Below are 20,414 nucleotides of genomic sequence, written 5' to 3'. Positions count from 1 at the left end.
ATGAAATCTCTCATATCTTCTCTTTGTTTTGCTTTATTTTATTTTTCGCCTCTCTAGGATTTCACCGCGTTTCAGAATGCAGTGGAGATGGAGGTTGTAGATGAATTCCTCAAGATATGATAAGAAGAGGACAACCCAGATCACCATCTAGTTCCTTTTAATGAAACAATCAAGCACTATAGGCCTACTTCACGTATGACAAATAGCAATAGCTATCGGTATATATGAGAGAGTGTGTGTGTGTGTGTGTGTGTGTGTGTGTGTGTGTGCGCGTACATGTGGTTTTATAAATTATAAATATGCTGAAAAGAAGAATTGTGGAAAATGTGTTTCATTTTGTTTAATTTGAGTGAGTGGTCACAGATGTGTGTGCATTAGGTCTACATTTGTTAAGTTTACACTAGTTAAAATAAGGCTGTACAGGCTTTTATTAAAGAATGTGTGGCCACATCTAGTTATGACATGCGTCTGTTTTTGGTCATGGAAAATGTGTTTTTTTCAAATAAAGTTATTGCAGTTATTAGACACGCAGTCTGTTGTCATGTTGTTGTTGTTTTGTTAAATGTAATGGTCCTATGGAAATGAGTGCAGGCAGGCCTATGGGATCCCTTTGCCAACCAACATGAGTTGACACCAACAAAAATGCATTTAGGTGAATGAAAAAGTAGCACAAAACATAATGTTTCACAAATAAACACAGAACTCATCAGAGACGTTAATACAATGTAATATGTATCCTAGGCTATAGTTGTAGGCTGGCCCTGATGAAAATCGCTTTGCTTCACCATTTATGATTAACAAAGGCATACAATAATTTAAAAATACAATTGGCAAGAATATGAATAAAGCCATCCCTATTAAATGAGCAAATTCTCTATCTCTCTCTGTCACACATGTGCACGCACGCACACGAACTGTCTCTCTCTCTCTCTCTCTCTCACACACACACACACACACACACACACACAGTCACACACACAGTCACACACACAGAAAGAGAGAGAGAGAGAGAGAGAGAGAGAAAGTGAGAAATGTTTATAATGAATAAAACGTCTCTCTCTCCCTTACAAAATGTTTTGATGAATTGAAAATGGTGGGTGGTAAACAAGTGTAATGCTTTATGGTGTCGTCCCTCATGCAGTTAACAGTCTTTGTATTGAGTTCTACTTGAAATGTAGGTAATTCTGCAAACTGTTAATAAATCAATCAATCAAAAAGCTTTACCTCCTTTATGATGAATTCCTGTTCTGTTCTTTGACTATATAGAAGTGTCTATTTGTACGTCTCTAAATGTTTTGATGAATTGAACATGGTGGACCCTCTTGTAAACAAGTGTAATGCTTAATTGGGTCGTCCACTCACAGTTAACAGTCTTTGTATTGAGTTTGTGCTTGAAATGTAGGCTACTGTAATTCTGCAAACTGTTAATAAATATTTCAATCAATCAATCAGACTAGAGCATTTATTCTCAGGATATTATGCTCAACAAAAGCAAGGTGTTTTCAGACATTGGATAATGCAAATTAAACAAACATACATGCTTATAAACATGGGAAAGGGAGCTTTCATAAATAAATATTTGTTGAAATAGACCTGATTTCTTTCTCCAACGTCCACATTAACACAGCATGTTCCATCTGAGCTTTAATATAGGTCTACTTTCTGGGAGTTAGTGAAAAATACTGGCATACATGTAGGCTATAGTCCAGAGTTTATTGTTACATTAAATTGAACATAAATCAAGCTGTATGGTATTTAATCATTGGGGTATTTATGGACAGGCAGAATAATGGACCCACTGTGGGTCTGGTTAAAGCAATGTCGCTGACTGATGACGTCCTCTTTTATCCGCTGTCTGTGGACGTTTCGGTCGGTTTCTTTTACCCTCGCATGCAATCTAGTTGATTTTAACGCCATCCTTCATTAAAAATGTGCCACAGTAGTCCATTCACAATGTATACTAACTGTTCTTTCATTTGCGATCCTTATTGCAGAATTTTAGGACCATCCATCATTAATCTACAATGGCCGAGGAAGGGTGAGCACGACCGTCATAATATGCGTACCATTTCACTGAAAGTTGGGGAGCAAGCGCGTGCCGTTCACAATGTTTTATAAAGTGTAATCTCTAGTGTGTGTGTGTGTGTGTGTGTGTGTGTGTGTGTGTGTGTTCTCCGGTCACCCAATGTGGCAGATATTGTCATGTGAATGTATGAATATCTGGTTCTCTTAAGTCTTAGTATATTCAATAAATTCGGATCCCATGCAGGTGCAGTTCGGCTAAGCTAATGGTCATCATATGGTCATCTATAGTCTGGTTAACTATTTCTTATCGGCTATTGACAGCACTGCACAATAGTTGCTTTTCTGATGTTTACGTTGACCATGTGCTCATGATACATGGGCAACGCAGTGAGTGTCTGTCAGCAACATCACTTTGCTCTCGCTTTAGTTTAGAATGTAACAATCCGACCACACCGGCAGCCACTGCTGCTGACTGAGCCAGTGACGTTTAGGATCTAACTTTACTTAATGCAGTTTCAAACATGTTTCATGCTGAGGACCCCCGACTTAATTTAATGTAGGCTATTTGGCTTACAGAGTGTGGGACCCCCCAATCGGACTATACCTGCATACACGATTTGTGGTGTTCAAAAAAACTAGATGTTATCAAATGGCAGGTGTTTTTTTAATGCTACCGGTATATTAACTTATTTCTGGGAAACCAAGGTTGTAACTTGTGACAGTAGTTGATGTATCAATGATTATATTTAGGCTCCCTCTACTGAAACACAGTGAGGACAAATGCCTTTGTTGCCAAATTAGTGCTTTTTCAATTCCACTGTTTGACTTTGTTTGTCCCACCATATATTTGCTACAGATGTTTAATGATCGTTTGTGTCCTCCTACCCTAGCGTTGCTGCTGGAGGTGTGATGGATGTCAACACGGCACTCCCTGAAGTGCTGAAGACCGCACTCATCCATGATGGTCTGGCTCGCGGCATCCGCGAGGCAGCCAAGGCTCTGGACAAGTATGTTAACTGCCCTTTTTTAACGTCATTATTGCTGTTTGTTTGTTTGTTTTAATGGTTGTGACAATGGTTGATGTATCACTGATGATATTTTGGCTCCCTCTACTGAAAACACAGTGAGGACAAATGCCTTGTTACCCAATGTCTGTCTGAGATGTGTCAAACTGTTCCATGTGTTGTCTGGGGGAGACCTGAGCTTGATCCTCATTAATGTAGCTAATTCCTGTCCTTATTTATTCTATTTTTTTAGGCGCCAGGCCCACCTCTGCGTCCTTGCGGCCAACTGTGATGAGCCCATGTACGTCAAGCTGGTGGAGGCCCTCTGTGCCGAGCATCAGATCAACCTGATCAAGGTAATGAATGACAAAGCTCTGTCCAGATGAAATTAGTATTACAAGACCACGTCTGTAATGCGACGTACCAAAGCCTACACGGGTTGTGCAGTCGACGCGCTGTGATTGACATCCTAAACATAACCCTGACCTCAGCAAAACTATACCTAAACCTAACCTCAGTAAAACTATACCTAAACCTTAACCTCTGTAAACTTAACTTGCCCAGGGGCGTTGTTATAAAGCACAGCCCATGTAGGAATTGGTATGTAGTGTCTATTGTTTTACTGTGGTGTATCGGATGAGTAACCACGTGGTGTAATGGCGTACCATGGCGGTGACTGTCTAAACATTGTTTGTGCTATTACCAGGACCATGCACGTACAGGAAAAGAGACCGCATGGAAAGATGCAATCATGGCTTTAGACCCAGTTCAAGATATAAAGACCGACAAACTCAGCCCAGTTAAAGCTGACTGCAATCATACATGGGCTCGTTAACCCTGCCTATAAACAAATGGACTTTAAATGCAGTTAATGCACTATCCGGAATATATGGCTAATGGCTTCATAAGAGCCAGGATGTAGGTGCACATCTTTGTTCATCTCGTGTGTGCCTGCATGTGTGGAATCCGCACGTAATTCCGACTGAGCATTAGTCCGACATGCGCTGCTCCCGTGCTTGCGGTTATGGTTGAGTAACACCGGGGCTCCACCGGGCGCGTCTCCGTCACTGTCAGGGAATGTTCCCTTTTTAATCAATGAAGGGTGGCTCCACTGCCCGCGTTGCGTGACTGCATTAAAATGAACCGGCTCCACTGCCCGCGTTGCGTGACTGCATTAAAATGAACCCCGGTTAAAAAAAAATTACGCACGCGACGGAGACGCAACGCGCCCGGTGGAGCCCCGGTGTTAGGGTTTGAGGTAGGCCGTTCATTTGACTTATATCACTTCAGAACAGAAGTGGGCCAGTGAAGGCATTAATTTAAATGATGATGGTGCCACCGGAACAGTGGGACCCTGAGCAACACTACCCACCACTTTTATATATGCATTCATTTAGATTTTACATTTGATTTGTACGTCGTATGTAAATGAGGGGAATCTTTCTTTCCCTTTTACAGTAAGCTAATATTTCTACAGAAATTTCTACATAACCTGCATATCCTCATTTTGGGGCTACACAAAGTGAAGGGTAATCTATAGGTTTGATGTAGCATGCGTGTTAAAATAATGTATACTCATGCGCCCATTGGCCGAGTGGTCCAGGCCCATGCCACATATAGGCTCTGGCCTGACAGTGTGTCGCGTGTTCGATTCCCCTTCATGACGACCGTTGCTTCATGTCTCTCCCTCTTGTCTATCTTCACTTGAAACTATCAATAAAGGCAGAAAAGCATACGGGGGGGGGGGGGGGGGGAGGAGCCGCTAAAAATCTGTAACGCGCTCTGTGTGTGTGGGGACCTTAAAGGTCCTGAAAATACCAGTTTATTTGACCTTCAGTTGTCTTTTCTTCTGTTCAGGTTGATGACAACAAGAAGCTCGGTGAATGGGTTGGTCTGTGCAAGATCGACCGTGAGGGAAAACCCCGCAAGGTGGTTGGCTGCAGTTGTGTCGTGATCAAGGTAAATGGATGCTCTGGGTGTGAACTGGACTAGGTGGTGGGGATTGTGAGGAGGAGATGATCATGTTTGAGATCACAAGGTTCAATAACAGCGGTGTTACCGTGACATGGAACTTATATTGAATTAAATTGTTGTAGTAAAACAAACCTACTGCTCTACTGGTACCCTCTGTGCCATGCATCTTTCTGAAATCATTGCTGTACTGACTGGATATGAGTTGGTCATCTACCCAGTGGTCCAGTAGTGTCTTGGTCTAATCTTGTGATTTGTTTTGTCTTAAATTTGTCACGTTCTTCACCACTTGACTGTTTCTAATAATGCCTTGTTTTCTCTAGGATTATGGCAAGGAGTCTCAAGCCAAGGACGTGATTGAAGAATACTTCAAAGCCAAGAAATGAGGTGTCAATAAAGATGTGGGAGTAAAGCTACGGTGTCAAGTGTTATTTATCGTCCTATTTACTAATTGATGCATTTTGTGCTGGTCAACTCCAGTATGGGGCTGGTTTTAATGCATTTTATAACCTGTTCAAGGTATTGAATATCCGACAAGATGCAAGACTATGGGGAAATATCTTTATTATTATTCTGCATCCTATAATAAAATAGGCCTATTGGTACTTACCAACCAGAGTGTGGCCACCTATGTCCAGATAAACGTAAGGGACTTGATTTTTTTTTAACTACAGAGGTAAGATATTTGATGCTAGATATTTCAATTCAAATGAGCTTTATTGGCATGCACTTTAATGTGTCAAGATATAACCATAAAAAAAGTCACATATTTGTTTTTTTTAAACAAATGGCAATTTTTATGTGTCCTTATCAACTCTTGTGAACCTATTTTATTGGTTTTGTAAAGAAACGTCTTGAACAAATTAATACAATTCTAGAAAAGTGAGTCCATCAACTAAGGTGCTGTTTTTCACAGGACGTGTGGGTTTATACTGCCATCTAGTGATGATTCATTACTTGATTATTGAATCAAGCCATAACAGTTTAAGACTTATGGAGATTGGAGACCATGTATACCAGGGGTGCCCACACTTTTTGGACAGGAGAGCTACTTTCAAAATGACTAGCTCAACAACTACCCGCTGAAAAATCTACCATTGAAAATAGTACCTGAGGGGGATTTGGAATAGCAGAGCTGGTGTATAATAAGACCAATGCAAGTGGCAGATGCAAAAAACTACTGGTAGATTGTGATCTACCTTTTGGGCCCCCCTGGTGTATACTGTAGGTACAGCTCAGTGGCCTTGTGGTTAGAGTGCCCGCCCTGAGACGGAGGTTGGACCAATTGGACTGGTTGAAAACCACAGCTCTAGTAGCCTCAAGGTCCTGGCCTATGGTATACGTTGTCTTCTTTCAGCTAGTTCTGCATCTGCATGGTGTGAACAGATTAGGAGCGGATTGTACGGAGTGCATACTTAGTTTAGACTAGTCATTGGTTAGACATGGATCTATGGGACATGGTTTAGGTGTGCTGCCACGTGGGAGGTTAGGTTTAGGGTGAGGGTTTGAGATAGGTTGTAGATGTAAGACCAATGACTAGTCTAAACCAAAAACTGTCTAAACTAAGTACTGCACCCGGATTGTACTAACCAGATTCACATGTCACCAACACTAAAGATGATCTGACCGACAACTTTGAGGAGCTGATGGGATAGGAGAGCCCTTCACTTCACCAATGTTCTCTTCTCTATAGTTAGGAAAAGTTAGTGAAATGTGAGGCAAATTTGCAAAAACAATGCTTTACCTTCACAAATGTGTTCATAAAAGTGTCTTGTCTACTGTAACGATCACCTCAATTTGTTCCAACCTAACTAACTCCCTTGGGAAACTGACAGCTGCTGAAAGTTGGGGTACTATTAACCTATGTAAGGCAACATTTTCAAATTTTCTTTATGCTTTCAGGGCCTAAAGCCCTGTGCTTTAAGTAGCATGTGATGTGTCAAACTAGGGGGGTTTTCCTATTTGGCCGAAATTTAGCCCAAGGACAGGAAAAGGAAATTGTAATACATATTTATCATCATGGGATCATTTATATATAAAATGGTTAAACAGAATTGTAGACACTAATGCAAATACACATTAAACTTGTTTATTTAAACGCACATGTCAAAATTACACCGTGTAGGAAAAACAAACGTGTGGAAGAGATAAGCAAAAGGAGAACGTTGCTTCTTTTTGTTTTCAGTGATACATTTCACCAGTTTGGAATGTGTTCTCTTCCCTGCTGGACTTAAATAACAATTCCATATTCAGTCACAAGATGGCACTAGAGGACAGCCAAGTGACAAGTCTATGGACTCAATGTTTGCTTTAAGCAGTTTGGTTTAAGCAGTGACATCATGTGGCAGCTACAGTTGGCCCCCTCTCACTTCACACAAGTGTGATGTTTAAAAAAAAAAAAGGATTTTGGTGTCTATGGCTATTAATTGTAACCCTGTTTTGACCGTGGCAGTATATATATTTTTTGGTCTTTGATCAATTGGACAGTCAATAGCCATATGTGTTTGTCCATAGTCCATACCGTTTGCCCATATAGCAACTGGTTTCAATGCATGGCAAAATATAAGGCGAATGCTTCCTCACATCCACGCCAGTGGTGCAACTGAGCCACGCATTTTACCTGCAGCATGTGAATGCATGCAGCAGCCATGCTGGCACCACATGCATTGATGCGCCGCACGCACACACACGGCTCCGTTGTCTCAAGTTGCATTAAGTGCAACCTCTCAGGTCCACTGCTGCTGCTGCGGCACACACACACACACACACACACACACACACACACACACACACACACACACACACACACACACACACACACACACACACACACACACACACACACACACACACACACACACACACACACACACACACACACACACACACACACACACACACACACACACACACACACACACACACACACACACACACACACACACACACACACACACACACACACACACACACACACACACACACACACACACACACACACACACACACACACACACAACCCCAGGCTAGCTTGTGAGGAGAAAAGTCTTGTTATGTGAGCCTAACTTACAGCCCCAACCACAAGAACCCTACAACACATTCATCAACAGGAATGCTACGATTCAAGTGGTTAAAAAACGCACAGTGTGGCTTCTTTCTGGCTAACAACTCAAAACCTAACAAACTCTGCTCAAAGCTGCTACAAGATAAACGGTTTGTTTGTCTACTTTACAACAAATGCATGCATGCATGAAACAGCACCTGCGTCAGCACATTGTGAACATTGAACAGATAACATATAAAGGTTTGCCATAGTTCACTGTGGCAAAGTCAACCCCCTTTTCCACTAGTTAGTTAGTGTGGCCCAGTGACGCTGGAAGGAAAGCCGAGTGGAAGTAAACGTGTGGAATGTTTCAACGTGTACTTGGACACTTTCAACCTGGCCACAACCCCATTTTCAGCATGTCTCCGAAATAATTCAAACTAAAAACAAGTTGTGAGAGCCTGCAGTTCTGGACTTGTGCCATTTTTGAAATGGTGCATAAGTGGTAAAAATTCAGGGAATGATTGTACAATGATCTGAAGAGATGTTTGGCAACTCATTGGTTTCCCAGCTGGATAGTTTGAGGAGATAGAGGAGGCGATGGTGATGCAGCCTTTGTCCTCGTCTCCGGGACTGCTGGTGACACGCTGGCAGGTTGGCTAGGACTCAGAATCCTGAAGAAAGGACACACATGAAGAATATTACTCATGTTCACACGCACGCAAGTTCGCAACCCACGCAAGCGCCACACACACACGTCGCACACACACACACACACACACACACACACACACACACACACACACACACGTGAAGATTGTGGCTGTGTAGAACATAGAATCCTGAAGCATTTCCAAATAAGGAAAGGTTTCAGTGAGCAAAACAATACCTCGCTAAAATAAGTCTGCATGTAATCTAATCTGCATTAAACAAGTTATCCAATCAGCCTCAAGGACAAAGACAGACAAAGGATGCGAATGAGAGAAAATCTAATGACCAGTGTCATTTACCGGTGATCCATGGAAACGAGATTCTGTGACATAATAATGTTCTGGTCATTATAAGAAGCAGATGGGGCTAAACAATGAAGAATAAACAGCTACGCATAGGCCTACAGTATACTCCTTCAAAGGACAAGTATTAACAATTCTTGCACAAGAAAATGTAGCATGCCATGCATGCATTCCTTTACAATGTTGTAGTTTAGAAACCTCTCCACAGAAATTATTTTGCCACCATCAGTCTGCTCCGTTCGTGGCGCCATCCATAATTTTAGCCCAAAGCACTGAGCACTACCTTTGTCCATTGGCTTATCAAGGAATACTGGTCAGAATATTGGCTTGTTATTGGACATGTATAATAAACAGCTCTCGGCTATATACAGTATGAAATGAAAGGTTTTCAAAGTGGGGCCAATTGGAAAGGAGAAACAATAAATACATAAATGTAATTCAAATTAAATTCATGAGGTTATTGTGCTAGCTGAACCACATTCAACCTGGCATCCCTTATTTCGTAGGAGCATTAGAAGGGCCGCAGCGAGAGGCCATTATCATGCTATTTGAGGGTCCTTAGCATGGTTAACGTTTGGGAACCCCCGATTATAGAATGAGGTGAGGAGATGTGACAAAACTGATTCACACATCAGTCTCAAATAGGCCTATAGGAAATTAGCCAGTTACGTGTGCACACACACATGCAACATGCGCAACACACATGCACGCACGCAGCCACACACGCACTGATCCAGCACCCCAGAAAGATGGAGGAGGACAGTGGGTGGCTTAAGAGGGACATTAGAGTATATATGAATAGAGACGGCACCCAGAGGAAACCCTGAGGCCAAATGGACATAGTGGCCGAATTTGGTATTGCAGCGTGGGCCCAAACACATGAACGCGCTGGTCCGTTGACTATCATTGTGCACCTTTCACGATGACACGTGAACGCCGTTTCATACGTGAACGCACGTGAACGCGTGCAATGATAGTCAACGGCAGCGCGTTCATGTGTTTGGGGCAAATCCATCCCAGAATGCAATCTGTTCCTACCCGGAAAGAGGAGTGAAATCGACTCATGCGCTTTAGAGCAAGTTAATGCAAGTGGATGGGAGGAGAACTCGGGTGCCATCTCTATTCATACATACTCTAAGCATAAGACAAACAAACAAATTGAGTAGTAGTGAGCGTGCATGTGTGCGTGCGTACATGTGAAAGTGTATACTTTTTGCTTACTGTCACTGAGGGTTGGGGACTGAGCCTCAGGAAGGCAAACACAGCGTTGTCCTCCTTCGATTGAAAGAAATCCTCATAGTCCTGAAGGGAAACACCACAACATGAGGTTATATAACCGGCTATACAAGTCTGTAAAATGGGTTATAAACATCAACTAAATGAGCCCTTCCATCATCCAATGGTCGGATCATTCTGGTGTCATCAGCGAGTAGCTACTGCTGGATTACTACTGCTGGGAAGACTACAGAGAGCGAACCAGGGCACATAATCTGTCCCATCCAGTGACTGGATTACGACAGGATTACACACAGCAACATGCAAACTCAGCAGGACATCAAATGGTTTTACCTTTTCACAAAGTGCTCACTGATCCACGTTAATATTAATTTGCACAATCTTTTGCTACCACTATGCGGCTAATTGTTTGTCCTTTATATTTTGCTTGGCATTAGCCATGAATGATAAAATAGAACGAAAAATAAACTGACCCATAATGCATCTTTAATATTAAAATGTACAAAATGCTTAGAAAAGTTCAAAACTGTCCCCAAACAACATTCAAGGATTTCAATAAAGTGTGGTATCCACCGCTAAGGCCATACCGTCTTTATATTCTGGTGTACTAGGATGTAAAAGGAGCCGTCTTGTGAGAAACATTGGGTGTTATTCATCTTTGGTCTTGTCCTAACAATCTGAATGTAATTTAGAACCAAGGCGCCACTACTGCATGGTATTTATTATTTTGAGTAGAGCTTGGCTCTATGACACATGCTCCCCTCATGTGTAGAACTATGGTCTGATCCCCGCATTTAGCAGAGAACTACTTGACCTGTGCGTTTAATGTCCTTCTCCCATTGAACTATCTTAGAAATACTGAAGCATCGCCGACATGTTTGCCATGACATTCGGATTCATGCAGAATTCCTCGACCAAAGTCAATCCCATGATGTGAAAAGATTGTCATCCTAATGTTTTTTTTCCAAAAACTGTAATAATAGTGGCATGTAAAATTATCTTGGTTTTAGTTACTATCGTAAAAAGAACTCAAACTGAAACGGCTTTCCTCCGAGGTGGAAAGCCTGGTGAGGTGAGGTTAAGTAAGAATAGAGGGCTTTATTGGTAAATAACACTCAGTTCATAGTCCTACCCCACAGTAGCTTTCCTCGTTGAAGATCTGTGGTGGCAGCGGGTTGCCCTTGGCTGGCTGCTTGTTCTCGGGGATGTTCTGGTTCATCCAGAGCCGCTGCTCCTCCATCATGGTGATGTCTACTTCCTGGAAGCAAATACGATTGGACTCCAGGAAGCCCACGACATCCTGCTGATGCTTCTTCACCTAAAAAGGGTGTGGAGAGCAGAGCATTGAGTCATATGGAGGATAAGTGGAGGTTGATGAGGGTGGAGGAGAGAATGTGGTGAAAAGGAAGGGAGGCAAATGGAGTTAATTCATGAATACATTTTAAAAACAAGGCAGGCCTGAGGCTATACATACTTTGACAGTCAGGTTCTCAAACCTTTTCCGTCTCAATTTGGCCACCGACCACCATCTGAAAATATTCTGTACCCGAGAACCACCAAACAAGATTTGTGAGGTTAAATATTATGGTTAAATTAAGTGGTCAAACTAATTTTGATGCTATAGACTAGAGCACCGAAGTCTGACGTCAATATCGGTAGAGGGCGCAAATCCATGGGTACTTTTTATTTGCATTGTAATCCCCATAGGCCGGGATTTCAGATCGCCTCATATAAGAACTGTGTTTGAAAAATAAACATGTCATCCTGACCGTTTCACTCATATGGATATGAAGAATCAACTTAGAAAACACTATTGTTACTGCTACTGAATTAGTTCCATTTTCTCTAGAAACAGACTGTATCATATATGAGTGACTGACTGTCGCAAACGATACAGAGACACCTCCCTGACAATAACGCAGAGACAGCTTGTTTATTTTTGGACCAAAATGCTTATATGAAACGATTTTAAGATGACCCCATGTTGTTCTCCATAGAACAAATTACTTCCGTGGGCCAGGCAGAACCAGGGGATGAGCGGATTAACGTCGGCGCTCTATATTAATTCATTTTGCGGGGGACCCTTCAATGACCTCCGGGGGTCCCCAGACCCCACTTTAATTAAGTACCACTGCTTTAAGATATCATCAACTCAACAAAATCCTTTAGTTTGTTCAGCCTGACGACCTATTCCCTCTCACCCTGTTCTCAATACTGAGTGACATGGCTAAATGAACACTGTAAACTATGCTTTCCAATGCAGTTTGCTCATCTGTATGTGACATCCTACTGTATATTAGTCTTTGCCATGGAGTCAGATGTTAATACACTCCTGTAATGACAGACAGTAAGCCGACACATGGGCTCACAATGCTGCACGTCACGTACACACAGTGCACATTATTGATTGCATTGTCTAACTGTCTCCAGACTGTAACGTGGGCATTAATTGATTATCGGGGGACCGTGGGTTTGAAGGCATCCTTTTCCCCCATTTCTTTAATCTAGTTTTAGAATCAATACAAATGGCTAGATTACAGGAGTGGCACATACATACATCCAAGATGCTTTTCAATGCCGTCATTATTTCTTTAGAAGAAGGAGAATACCAGCACTCACGGAATAGGCACTTTAGGCCAAGGCCGTTGGCCGAAACGCGTTTGTTGTGTTGCTAGTTGTGCAGCATACCCATGCTATTTAAAGATGAAACAATAGGGGCACGGTAGCACAGTTGGTAGTGCTGTCGCCTCACAGCTAGAAGGTCCTGGGTTCGATTCCCGCTTGGGGCGCTGTGGGTGCTGGCGGCGTGTTTCCTCCTCCACGTCATCAGTGCCCATACCCGAAGGCGGGGTTGGCGAAAGGGCCTTTCTGTGTGGAGTTTGCATGTTCTCCCCATGTCCCCTAGGGTAGGTACCCTCACAAAAACATGCAGTAATCCTGGTCTCTAAACTGCCTCCCCCTGGCCAGCCGGGACGCCTGATGGAGGGGAAAGGAACTGGTTGGAATAACGTGTTCCTTCCACGCGCTACGTCCAACCAGGGAAACTCCCCCCTGTCAGGTGTAAAGGAGCAACTTGGACACTCAAGCATGACGGAAGCATGAGTTAAGTCCGTTGCTCTCCCTAGGTTGGCGGAGTGTGTGTAGAGCCCAGGATCAGGATTGACACAGGGGTGAAAAATGGGTTACAAAATCGTGGGTCAAAAAATATAAATTAGATGAAACAATAAAGTGCCTATTCTGTGAGTGCTGGTATTCTCCTTCTTCTAAAGTGATTCCTGACCGTGCACCCGGTAAAATGTTCTACGAGATTGAATCAAGTTGGAGTCGTGCATACTGTCTTCTTTTCGAAACGTCATGTATTTATTGTCATGTATTTATTAACTGTACTGCATTGGACCAGTTCGACAGTTATCAATATGATATGTATATTCATGTAAGACTTTCTATATTTATTTTGATTTGTTTGATTTATATTTAATTGCTCTGTATTGTACTGTACATACAATTTTTGCACATGGCATGATGGGCATTGCTAACTCACTTAAACGGTCCTGGCCTGGGACTTAAAATACTAAAAGAAATTCAAGGGGACTCTGATTTTTGGCTTGAGTTGAAATAACCAAGATTTTATTTGGGCTTTGTAAACCATCCTTCCTTAACCCATTTTGACCTGAGATCAGATTCTAAAAATGCCTGTTTGAAAATGACAGTTAGAAAAAGCTATGTTTCTATGTCAGTGGTTCTTCGATTTTTCAAAAATAGCAGACCTACGAGCTTGTAGATCTGCTATTTTTCAATAGCTAAAGCATAACATAATGCTAACACCAAAAGGGGTTCCCGCCCAAAATTGATTAAAGTTATACATTCTCAACAGTGTTCTTCAAGATATGGTATGACAACTGTACACATAAACCATGTGTGCAGGGGAAACGGTTTGGACTTGTGTTTGTGAGTTTGAGAAATTAAGACATTCTCATATGGTAAAGTCAGGAAAGAAGATGGAAAACTCCCACGCTTCTCCTGGGTTATTAAAAGATCCCCTCACACATACAGTACAGTACACTGAGTACAGTACAGTACACACGAGTGAAACTTCCTGTGCTCTACTGAACTGAAGCCAGTGACCATGTTGAGGCCGATGGAGCAGAGTTGGTGGATCATCCCCTTTCCTCTCTGGAAGAAATCCATCTCACAAGTCACAACGTAACCCATTCTGACCTGAGATCAGATTCATACGAGTTTTCCACTGGACACACACTGGTCTGATCAAACCCATTCTGACCTGAGATCAGATTCTAAAAATGTCAGTCGCGATTTAAAAAAAATAGCAGACCTACAAGCTCGTATCGCGCCACTCGGTGGCGCGATATGAGCTTGTAGATCTGCTATTTTTAAATAGCTAAAGCATGACATGATGCTAACACCAAAATGGGTGCCCGGTCAGAATGGTTAAGCATTGTGAGAAATATCCTATCCTATAATAATTTGTGGATTCCACTAGTGTGCGTTAAATCATTTAATCACATACATTTGTATGTATGTGGCAGCTTTCGCAGTGATTATTATGAATACATTCCATTTATGGTGACACAATTTCTACCAATTCCTCTTCTTTACCAATCACTACATTTAACTAAATTGATGATATCCTATCAAAAAGGGCTCCTCTACTGTATATGAATCAAATTGTTGCGGTGTATGGCCGTCTGTGTGTGGGTATGACCTTGTGTGTGTTTTGTTTTAAGGGTGGTGCTGCCTACAATGAGGCTATTGTTCTGCCCTAAACACAAAGGACTGAGGATTAAGTTTAGAGTCTACACTCAAACTCCCAAACAATACAATAACAGCATGCCAGACATCTACAGCGTTGTGTCTTTGACTCTTTTGTAATATCTTATCACTATCAGTATATGGCCATGAAGCAGCAGTTGACAGACACAATAACAATCTGCAATGGTATACTGTATAGAGTCCATTTTTATATGGATAAAGGTATTTTGTTCAGGTGATGAGTTAAAACTGTCCAGCAACAATTGCTTGAGACAACACAACCAGCATCTAACTGTACCTCTGTACTGTACTTTTTATGATGAATTGAACATGGTGGACCCTATTGTAAACAAGTGTACTGCTTTATGGTGTCGTCCAACAGTTAACAGTCTTGTATTGAGTTGTGCTTGAAATGTACTGTAATTCCTCCAAGCTGAACAGACAGTGTGTAAATAATGAAAGATGTGCCCATGGTCAGTGCGGTGATTTTATGTCAAGACAAGAGGATGTATTCAGATTAGCATGAATAAAAAACATGTCATTAAGAATGCATACACTTTGATTACAGTGATATTCTGATGCATGGATTGGATTAAGCAGGGTTAAAGCTCTGTAAATCCTTCACAGACAGCACTGGGCCACAATGACAAGTAATACTGCCATGTTGGTGCATGTGCGCGTGCGTGTGTGTACCATAGACTGTAAAAAATATGGACAAAGCGTTCGCCGGGTCTAACATGGACGTAAAATGAAGCCTGTAATTCTATGGTAATTCCTGATGTAAATCGCCATATTTCTAGATCCGTTTTGGCCCAGCTGGCCATTGGCTGGCTCCGTTTTGGCCCAGCTGGCCATTGGCTGGCCCAGACAACGAGGCGGGACTTCCCCCCTTCTTCTCCGTTGGTTTTTATTTTGACTCGAGTGGGAGGGGAATCCCGATCATAGACTGTAACGGTAGCCACGCCCCTCAGAACATACGCGACTTTATGGTCATTATTTTAATTAATGGGACCATAATTTTCCAAAAAGAATATTAGGACATTAGAAATTAGACTTTAAACTAGTGACTGGAAGCAGAAAGTATTCATGACCATGTTTATTAAGGTAATACAGTCTAGGTGAAGTTGGGCCCAAATACATGGACTTCTATGGGGCTATGGGTTTTTCTGGGTCCAGTGACAGCTCCACAACAGGCCATTATATGAATCGCGATTTCCTTATAGGCTTCACAAAATATCTGTCTGACTGCCCCCCTGGTGTGTACACAGAGTTGAAATAGAGAGGTTTGTGACTGTATGGATGTCTTCATCTCTACATAGTCTGCACTGAGTTCTTATCCATTTCCAGACATTATTCTAAAAAAATATATATGCATGCTTTTTTTTTCCAATTCCCCAAAGCATTCATCACAAGAGGAACAGCTACTGTAGCTATACACCTGTATAGGTAGAAAACGCCTGTCCTCTCCTGATTTTGTGACCACTACAAAACAAATATCTATTGGACTATGTTAGTAGTATCACCTACATATTGGGCATGTGCCTTCATCAGGGTGTACAGCCTGTGTACAGGCACACTGTCATGTCAACGCAGCATAAGGCTCATTCACACAGACACCTGTGTGTGCACTGTACAATCAGCAGTTCTCCCAGACGGAGCCACTAATCAGTCTACCCAGAGACGTGCACACATAGTCATCAAAGGGGGCTTTCAGCCCCTGCCCTTTTAAGGTCATTACACACTGGCGAATTAGCGACGCGATGCGAATAAGCGATCTGAAAATGCGAAATATTGCATGTTGCAGTTCTGCAAAATACGACACCAGAGCGAACAAATAAAAGCGAAAACGGTCGCATTTTCGCACATTCGCCACTGATGTGGAAGCTTGCATGGACTTCAATTGTTTTTTTTTAAATGCGAATTATTCGCACGAATATATTGCGTCGCTAATTCGCCAGTGTGTAATGACCTTTACTCGTCTGTAAAACAACTGAGAGACTGCCCTCTCCAGACCATGAATGCAGCATTTACTACACGGTGAAACAAATGCCTCAAAATGCCTCTTCTTTCCATGCCATGCCCGGAAGGCAGCATTCAGGAGAATTGTTTTTTTTTTCCTTCTCCGAAGTCTCCTGAACTTGAACACAGTATTTTGCGTTGAACACATTTGTTTAGAAATCCATGTCGTTACACCTGCATCTCCACTAGCTAAAAGAGTGCTGGGCTGCGCCCCGAAAATAGCTGATCTACAAGCTCTCAAGTTTGTGAGCTTGTAGATCTGCTAGTTTTGTCCAAAAGTGCCCTCTTACGGGATTTCCGCCCCTGCCCCTCTAACACTCTCTCTGCACGTCCCTGCAGTCTACTGCTAGATAACAGTCTAATCAGTCGACAGCCAGATCTCAGCAATAACAAAATCAGAGAAACGTGCATGGCATTTACCCCAGGACGGTCGCGAATATACAGTATAGTAATACAGATTCTGAGAATGATAGTAATTTAAGCATTAAAGCACTGGCACTCTGGCAGATCCACTTCGACACACTCACTGAGATAAACATTGAAAGTGTTTTTGTGGCGAGTAGTGGAGGGGATGACAATGCACTTCATTCATGTGGACGGATGATTTCTTCCCCACTAATCTGCTCTCATTAATCTGGGAACTGTGGGGGCCGCATTTCGTTTGATTAGTCGTTCTCTCTTCACGCGCGTCTTTTTATCTCTGCCTCGTTCACTTTGTTGTTCTCTTCCTACGTTAGCCAGACACCCCCTGCCAATCCCCAGCCACGACCACACACATCCACTTTGCAGGTTGTAAATCAAATGAGGAATGCCTGTCATCTCTCATATCTCCTCTTTAATGCAATTTCATCTCTAATTCAATGCAACAGAGCTGAAAATTGAATTTTCACATGAGCTCACCATCTCTAACACGGAGTTGACCCCTTTCCCGGACAGCCTCCCCGAGTGTGTGAGGTGTATGTGTGTGTCATAGGATTAAAAATAACTCCTGTGTAAACCATAAAAGATTATGTTGCCCCACTCCGGAGACAAGTGAGCATGATTAACTAAATATATTACTCATTTGTGCCGTTACCTAAGTCTTTAAGAATTCCTTCTGAGTCTCCAGAGCTGCAGATAAGAGCATGGAGAATGTCCAACCAGGAATACGGAACACTTTTGATTGAAAATAGATAACACTTTAGCCAGGCATGTGATGTGTTCGTGTCAGAATCGTGTGCATGTGAGATTGTGTGCATGTGTTGACGCATATAAGGAAACAACTAAATTGCTGATTTAGTACATAGATGATCCATGTACTAAATCAGCAATTTAGTTGTTTCTTTTAGATGTATATAGTATACCCCTCTAGGCAATATACAAAGAGCAAAACAGCAAATAATAATTTGTTTGTGCATAAAAGATGCACTTTGCACTGCCTGTAAAGGAAGTGATTAACTTACAACAAAGCAGTAAAAATCTGTCTGACTCACATATTGACTAGGTGTAACCTCATATTATATTGGTCATCATAACTGATAATCATAAATGCATTATTCATGGTATAATTAAATGAATGTTATATATGGTATATCCTCCCTGTGTTAAAAGTGTAGCCTATAATGCAAGTTGCTGCTTGCATCTCTTAAGGCCAGACCAGTCCACATAATTTAGTACACCAGTAATGCAACTCCAGTCTCCTCCTGCAGCAACATGCCAACTACAGGTATTACAAGTATGCCAACCATTATCCCCAATGGCAGTTTGCAAGGAGTTGCATTGTTGTGGACTGGCCTTAAAACGGTTTTGTTGCAAGGAGTTGCGACTGGTGCAGCGGTCTGGCCTTTATCTCTCACTTTCACTCACTATCTCAAAAGCGGGGTTGACAAACATTTACACACGTGATTCAAGTAGCCTATATTTTAATGTGTCTACTAGTACTAGGCTACATTGAATGAGATCTTGTCATCGCACAGGGAGTTGTTTATCTCTGCGCGCATCTCTGCACGTCCCCATTCCTCTGTTTGTTCCATAAACAAGATTTGTTTTTAGTGACGATGTCCCTTGTTTCACATATTGCCATATTATATAACTCAAAATAAATCGCAAACGAAGATATACTATCGCTAGTTGAATACTCACCGCCACAGAGCCAGAGGAAGAGGTGATGTAAACCTTGATGACCATTTTAATCCTAAAATCAACGCCGCCGCCACCCACGCAACAAACAAACAAACTCTTTTCACTGATTCGTTCTAGTGAAACATGAGCTCCAAACACGATGTGCGTGTATTCCCTTTCACTGTCATTCAGCCCGGGCGGTGCGTGAGGTGAGGTGCGGTGCGGTGCGGTGCGGTGCGGTGCGGTGCGCGTCTCTAACATACAAGTCAATATTACTGTGCCATGATAAACAGGGAGCTCAGCGCGTTTCTGCCCTCTCTAGTCAGTGTACTACAGTCTACTGATCTTTATTTACGCTCCTCTGCTCTCACTGTCGAGTCTGTCTGTCGTCATGATCACTAGCTGCACTTCACTAGTTGCCTCAAGTAGTAGTGGTGGATCAGAGGGATGATGGGAAATGCAGTTCTTTTTTTTGGCCTACATTTGTGTTGATTTTTTTTTTTAATCTTTTTGTGAGTGTATTTAATGTTTTATAAAGTAATGGTTGCTGTATCATTTAATTTAATAGCACTTTTATGCACGTTTATGCAATTTGGGGAGAACAAAACCAAAAGGTATTTTGTATTTTATTAATATATTTCAGATGATGATGATGATGATGATAATAATGTTATTTATTTATAGTTTATTTTTTATATTTATAGTTTAGTTTATCTATTTATAGTTTTTAACCTTTTCACTTTTTAACTACTTTATTTTTCTAATATTTTTATTTTGTTCTGTAAAGCAACTTTGGGTACCTTGAAAAGCGCTATATGAATTCAATTATTATTATTATTATTATTATTATTATTATTATTATTATTATTATTATTATTATTATTATTATTATTATTATTATTATTATTATTCCTTATGTTATTTTTATCCATGGAACAGTGATGTAACAGCGCCGCCCTGGTGGTGCCAACCCAGAAGCGCAGCTAGCGGACGGTTGCCATGGAGGCGGAGCAGCGTCAGTGAACAGCCAGGCAGCAGCCAGCAGCACACTGACGGGTAGGATAGGATAGGATAGGCGTGCCTTCCTGGATACTCTTTTATCGGATAATTATAGGATCGAAAAATACCACATATTCTAAAAAAAAACCACACGATTCAAGTCGCTGAATGAATTAATTAAAGGGAGGGCTGTGCTGGGCCAGTGAGTCTGTGAATAACGTTAAAGGTAACTGC

General features: G+C 41.8%; 2 protein-coding genes across 2 annotated transcripts; one reads left to right on the top strand and one right to left on the bottom strand.

Moving 5' to 3' along the window:
• The first annotated feature begins 1,814 nt into the window (after positions 1–1,814).
• rps12 (ribosomal protein S12) lies at positions 1,815–5,412 on the top strand. Its single transcript, XM_083790244.1, has 6 exons — positions 1,815–1,869; positions 1,995–2,038; positions 2,916–3,032; positions 3,283–3,385; positions 4,887–4,988; positions 5,324–5,412. Exons 2-6 carry the CDS (start codon positions 2,025–2,027, stop codon positions 5,384–5,386), a joined length of 399 nt encoding a protein of 132 aa, XP_083646370.1. The 5' UTR covers positions 1,815–1,869; positions 1,995–2,024; the 3' UTR covers positions 5,387–5,412.
• Positions 5,413–8,021: 2,609 nt separating this feature from the next.
• sh3bgrl2 (SH3 domain binding glutamate-rich protein like 2) lies at positions 8,022–19,540 on the bottom strand. The gene is made up of 4 exons (XM_083790243.1): positions 19,203–19,540; positions 11,425–11,610; positions 10,278–10,358; positions 8,022–8,717 (listed from the first exon to the last, which is right to left on the bottom strand). Exons 1-4 carry the CDS (start codon positions 19,440–19,442, stop codon positions 8,703–8,705), a joined length of 522 nt encoding a protein of 173 aa, XP_083646369.1. The 5' UTR covers positions 19,443–19,540; the 3' UTR covers positions 8,022–8,702.
• Between the last annotated feature and the right edge of the window lie 874 nt (positions 19,541–20,414).

The sequence above is a fragment of the Protomyctophum parallelum genome, assembly GCF_964188405.1.
Source record: "Protomyctophum parallelum genome assembly, chromosome: 19".
In the NCBI taxonomy this organism is placed as follows: Eukaryota; Metazoa; Chordata; class Actinopteri; order Myctophiformes; family Myctophidae; genus Protomyctophum; species Protomyctophum parallelum.
Note: the sequence above shows the minus strand (reverse complement) of the source record. Positions and strands in the feature narration are given on the sequence as shown.